The 6,474-nt window shown below is 39.5% G+C and overlaps 1 protein-coding gene across 1 annotated transcript in view; it reads right to left on the bottom strand.

Annotated features, from left to right (window-relative positions):
* Positions 1–6,474, bottom strand: part of LOC100946870 (solute carrier family 5 member 4-like) — an 84,511-nt gene that overhangs the window by 19,549 nt on the left and 58,488 nt on the right. Inside the window, exons 9-11 of the mRNA XM_003797458.1 lie at positions 3,805–3,940; positions 1,813–1,920; positions 519–669 (exon numbers count right to left, since the gene is read on the bottom strand). Of these exons, the coding sequence (XP_003797506.1) occupies positions 519–669; positions 1,813–1,920; positions 3,805–3,940 (395 nt within the window). The remainder of the gene's footprint in view (positions 1–518; positions 670–1,812; positions 1,921–3,804; positions 3,941–6,474) is intronic.

The following is a 6,474-nucleotide window of genomic DNA, read 5'->3' as shown; positions in this document are numbered from 1 at the left end:
CAAGTGAATCTTTCTAAGAGTAGAATGTGAACGTTTTAAAATAATAACTAAGAAAATGACATGAAGGCTATGTTAACCAGTTTGATGGAAGTGTTTCAGATTGTGTGTGAAAACCCCACACTATACCCCAGAAGTGCATTAATGTACATAGTTACCATTCAATAAAAAAAAAATAAATAAAAATAAATGAGTAGCCCAAATTTTTGTATCTGAAAAGACATATGCTGAATTTAAAATCCTCTAATGATAGCCAGGCATTGTGGTGGGTGCCTGTAGTCCCAGCTACTTGGGAGGTGAGGCAAGAGAATAGCCTAAGCCCAAGAGCTGGAGGTTGCTGTGAGCTGTGATGCCAAGGCACTCTAATGAGGGTGACTAAGTAAAACTCTGTCTCTAAAAAAAATCCTCTAATGATCCCTCACTTTAAGACTCTATGTTTACTTTCATGAAAGCCATAGACAAGGGCAATTTAATCCACATAGACATATTCAATTCTTCAGAGGATTCTAGGGTTCCCTCACCTTCCGGCTATCAGGAGCTCTCTCTCTGATGCCTGCTTCCGCACCTTGGTGTAGAGATCCATTGTGAAGAGAGTGCTGGCGCTGTTGAAGATGGAGGTCAGAGAGCTCATTAGAGAGGCCAGCATGACAGATAGCATCAGGCCTCGCAGTCCTGGAGGCAGGAGAGGCACTGGTTAGTGAATGGACACCATGCTCCATGACAGCCTTGCTCAACGAGACAGCCATTTAAACATGTCAGGTGGGACTCGGATTAATGTGCTTATCCATATACATCCACATGTGGAGGTTCCTTCATATTTTCTAATGATCCAAGAATAATCCAGTATAGAATTTTAGTCTTAAGTATAAACTTAGAGATCATCCCCTGCAAATAGTTTTAGAAGAATGGAAACCATGTTTTCGCATATTTCTTTGGGGGCGGGAAACTCTTGGGTTCCTAAAGACTTAGATAACTGGAAAGGAAGAAGTCAAGCAGGTTTTTCTGCTAAAGAAATCTTTTCAGGAGCAAAGACAAGAGTTTTGAACCAGTTTCCTCTGCCCAGTAGCTCTAAATCTCCCCTGACAGACAGTGGATGGTGTATTCATGCAGGTGACTCATGCCTCCTTCCTATTGATAAAGCTCATGTATAGTAAAGTGAAAGAAAGGTCACAGATACTAGCCAATCTTTGATGACATTTTCTGGTCAGTCGTGAGCTCTGTACCTGATGCTGCTTCTGTTCGCTTCAGTAGGAAATCCTTCTGGAATCCTAACAATGTACTTAAAACATATGTGTTGTTTATTTTCTATTTTAAAATGCTAAAATGTGAACTCTTAAGGGCAGGGGCTTTGTACCTATTTACTGATAATTTCTAAGTCCAAGAGCAATGCCTGGCACATGATAGGCACTCAATATATGGTTGTATATTAAATAGATTGAAATATAATATTTGAATACCACTAGCCCAAGAAAGGCAAAATAAATAGTTATCCTCTAGCCCCCTGTATTTATAATTTTATGGCCATTAAACTCTTTTATTGACAAGTAGATAATTTAACTGTTTTTAATTCCCTTGAAAGTCTTGAATCTGTAGAAGTAAGGAAGGAGTCTTCTGACAGGAAATGTATCTGGTTTGTCTATGAAATCTCCAAGCTTTGCAAAGGGCTTGTAGTCTATGTAAGGTGCTCACAAAATGTCTAATGAACAGAACTAAATTAATGGAAGTCAGAATTAACAAGAACTATACAACAGCCCTTCCTCAAGCCCCACCCATGGACAGCCCTCCAAGGCCATCTCAGCAGGGACATTTTCCTACCTGCAGGCAGCAGTTCCAGCACCATGATTCCGTAGGCATAGTCAGTACAGCCAACTTCAGTGCCACAGTGTTTCACACATTCAGAAGGCACCACACAGGCCACCTTATCTGAGGAAGGATTCAGGAGTGAGTTCAGTGAAGCCCAGACAAGCACAAATCACAACAGCTGAACAAATTAGTAATTTCAATAGATCATGGGAAAGGAAAGACATTTGTCTTAAAATTGGAGATTGAAATTTAAAGTCCATACCATAGGTCTGTTGCTGCTTTGCTTAGAACAAAAGCTCATAGCATTTCATCTCTGCAGCTCTCCTTCAGCTGACCCATGCAGTGGGGCTTTCTCTTAGGATGTGGCCCAGCCAAAGCATTAGAGCAAAGAGAGGATGCTGATCCCACCCTCCCAAGAAATAGCCAGGGAAGAAATTCCTTCAGGAGCAATACATTCCAGGGATATGCAGGAAGTTATGTCCTGTGTCTGGTCATATTTATCCCAGTGTTTTTTGCTGACCTCTCAGAGGAAGTGTCACTTGTAATGGCCAATCTGGCTGAGTGCCTGGTGTGTGATGATGCCTCATGTCACCGGCAATTGCATAAGACACTGGGTTTTGTTTGTTTGGTTGGTTGGTTGGGGTGTATTTTTTTTTTTGGTTGTTTTAAAAGTAGCATAACAAAAGATAGGGAAAGTTGATCAAGTGTGATCCAGAATAATAACAGTTTATGATATGAGCTTCTTCTCTTTTCTATATTCCTTTCTAATCCTTTTTCCTAGAGAATCATCTTTGGTGCATAACTATGGTAATGGTTGAGAGATTATTTCATAGCCTTCTTTTTACATATAACATAATAACTTCAGCATTTTCCCAAGTTTTGAGATAGTCTTCAGTCTCTTGTGTGTAACTTTCCAGAAAGAAAATATACAATGATCTCTTTAGCCATTTCCTACTTGGATGGCTACACATTCTTTCCTGTTATAAACCACACCGTGAGGCTGCAATGAGAAGAGATTCTGGTTCCTTAATGTGTTTGTGTCAGAGTTCAGTGAAATAAACTAATGCCCAGTTGAGAAAACATGAAGTCAAATGAGTCTTACCTGATGGATTTCTGTCGGAAAAATGAATTCTCTTTTAGGCTAGTAAGATTTGGTTACATTCTCACCACTTTTCATAATGACAAAAGAAAGTGTATATTTTAGGAAGACTTTTGGCACTAGAAGTTACTCTCAGATGACTCAGAAATTCACATACCCCAAACAGCCTGATTGCAAAGCAATGAAATTAGACTCAGTTCTCCAGATGCCTCAGAGGGACTAAGATGTGACAGCATTGGCTTTGCGCCTATAGCTCAACCGGCTAAGGCGCCAGCCACGTACACCTAAGGTGGCGGGTTCGAATCCCCAGCCTGGACCCACCAAACAACAATGACGGCTGCAACCAAAAAATAGCCAGGCATTGTGGCGGGCGCCTGTAGTCCCGGCTACTTGGGAGGCGGAGGCAGGAGACTCACTTGAGCCCAGGAGTTGGAGGTTGCTGTGAGCTGTAATGCCACAGCACTCTACCCAGGGGGACAGCTTGAGGCTCTGTCTCAAAAAAAAAAAAAGATGTGACAGCACATCTCAAAGCCCCTCTCAGTCCAAGACATCATCAAACCCAACCACTACTACTCACTCAACTCAAATTAGCCCAAATCTACTTCAGCTTCCAGCAACCTATGTCTCACACTCTATGCTTCCTCAGTCTATACCACTCACAAGCAGTATTCATGAATCAAATGTCCACAACAAGACAGGATTGTAGGATAAGGGAGTAAAGCATCAACTATGCCAAATTTCCCTGCCTCTAACCTGCCACACAAGCTATTTCTTACATTTGGAATTCTGTTTTTCCTTCCATCAAGAATGGATTTTCTAGTTTGTAACAATTTTACTGCATCTTAAAAACTCATCTCAGAATTCAAGCATAGAATAAAGACAGACCATATGGATTCAGGACTCACCTGTGTACAGAATGCGGCTGATCATCCCTGGCATCACCATGAGGAACATGGGCAGCAGCTTCAGGTACCCACACATGATGCAGGCAGCCTTCACATGGGACATGTCCTTGCCGCACAGACCGCGCTGCACAATAACCTGCCAGGAAAACACTCATGAAACAACCAGAGGATGATTTCAAAAATTATCTATTTTCAGGGTTTAATGTTATAATGAGAAATAGTGTCATGGCTAGTAGAAAATAAAAGGCTATAGAATCTGGTTTCTCAACTTCAAAACAGGATTACCTATTGCAAGGACTTCTGAATATCTAGTATAATGTATGTAGGACCCTTGGTACATAGATATCAGTACACATTAGCTGCTATTAAAATCACAGCTCCCAGGCTGCAATGCAATAATGGTAATGTGCCCTGCCATGTACAAAATTGTCACTTCTGATTCCACTGCAAATTATGTGTTTAAATTATGTCTATAATACATGGAAGCATCATCAGTGCCTTTCCCTTGTTACGGAACAATTGACTCCATGGGATATTAAGCCACTTGTCATAAAAACATCATGGTCAGATAGCTGTTAGAACAGAACAATGAGACATTCATTTCAAGATTTCTTCAGAATATTCTTATAACTTCATCAACTCATGATTCAAATATCACAGTCCTGGGGAAAAGAATGCACATTATTTCATAACCCTACGTAAATTATACCATTTCTTAACTAAGAATTTTGCAGCAAAGTTGGACTTCTACTCATAATGACATAATTTCTTGATATTTTTTCTTCTTCAGGACTATCAGAATATTAGAGATGCTTTTTCTACTTAATTATTCTTGGAGAATCATCAGGGAGACAACAGTTGTATCAATCCAATGCTGAGGAAGCAGACAGTATTTTTAGGCTGAGGGCTGGAAGCAGGTGGGTGGAGATACAACACAAACCACAGGTGAGCAGGAGAGCTCTGCTGTCAGGCAAGCTGGGTTGGGTATCAGAACTAAGGTGAACATGGGGCCACTTACAGGAGGCAAGTAGGATAGTCAGAGATGAAATATAAATAGTAGAGATGGTTCCACAGGTCAATGGCAAAATGATGCATGTTTTTTGAAAACCAGTTGATTATATAGAGAAAATAAAGCTCTGACTATGATTTAAATCTGGCTAACAATTGTGAAATTATAAGCTTCAACTTCACAGAAACTCTTTAAAGAAAATTTTAAAAAAAGAAATCTATACTGTCAAAAAGAATATTCAGTAAATGAAAAATAAGATCCCTAAGTTATAAAAATAAAAGCAGGAAAACAAGGATAAAGTTAAAGAAGTGTCCTAGAAAGCAGAGTAAAATGACCAAGAGATAAAAATGGGGAGAAAAGGTATAGACACTAAGAGGACAGCTGAGTCCACCACTAAATAGAAGGTCCCAAGAAGGAAACAAAATGGAAAAAAAATCAAGCAAAAAATTCCCCCAACTTTTCCAAGACATTGATTACCAGATTAAATAGGCTCACAGTTGCTCATCGCAAAGGACAAAAATAGATCCACATGATAGTGGTCAAATTTCAGAATTCTGATGACAAAGGAAAAACTTCTGGAAAGAAAACAGCTGTCATATCTAGGAGGGGGGAGGTTTGACAGAGGGACGGTAAAAGGTGTGATCACACCTATGGAACATATGACAAGGGTACAAGTCTAATCTGTGAAATGTAGAACATAGATATTTTGGCACAATAATCAAGCAATTGAGGCGAAAACTATGTTGATTTGTTAAATATAATCACATTAGATTGTATTAAAAAATCATCACATTGTTCTCCACATATGCATGAATGTATCCAAGATCTATGTGTATTTGACTTAATAAAATTAAAAAAAAAGAATACATTCTGGATTCTCATCTGTTAACAGATGAATTCAGAATACAATGAATATATGACTTTGGGAAAATTCTTCCCAACCTAGAAATTGTGTAAATGACTAAATTTTTAATCAAGAAAATATTAGAATGAACACATTTGCAAATATGCAAATTAACAGTAAATTGACCTCCCATGAAAACACCTATCTCAAGAAGATACTAGATGTATCTATTGTCCCCAAAGAGGGAATAAACCAAGAAAAAAAATCACATAGGATGCTGGAAAAGGAGATTTAACTCAAGAGTGAGGCAATAGGCTTCCCAAAGATAGTAGTGAAGAGATTGTAGGCAGAGCAGGGCACAAAACAGAGAGGAATCCCTGCCAGGCTCTGAGAGGACAAAGGCTCCCAGAGAAAATGAGCAAAAGAGGTTGTGGAGTACTCAATGTGTTTACAAGTTTTTTTTTTTTTTTTTTTTTGCAGTTTTTGGCTGGGGCTGGGTTTGAACCTGCCACCTCCGGCATATGGGGCCAGCACCCTACACCTTTGAGCCACTGGCACCACCCTGTTTACAAGTATTAAGGGAAAATTTGGCAACTTTATAGGGTGTTGTGTTTAATGAGTAAAAATTAGTAAGAAAATTTAAAACAAAACATTAGGGACAGGATTCTGGGAAGATGGCTGACTGGTAGCAACCCTGGTCAGAGGCTCCTGAACAAAGGAAGAAAAACTGGTTGGAATCAGAATCTATGAAGTCAAAGACGGGGAGCTGAGCCCAGAAAGAAGTTCGGCAAGCTATAAATCCAAGGAAGATCATTTA

The sequence above is a fragment of the Otolemur garnettii genome, unplaced genomic scaffold (assembly GCF_000181295.1).
Source record: "Otolemur garnettii isolate 467f Iridium unplaced genomic scaffold, OtoGar3 scaffold00116, whole genome shotgun sequence".
Classification (NCBI taxonomy): domain Eukaryota; kingdom Metazoa; phylum Chordata; class Mammalia; order Primates; family Galagidae; genus Otolemur; species Otolemur garnettii.
Note: the sequence above shows the minus strand (reverse complement) of the source record. Positions and strands in the feature narration are given on the sequence as shown.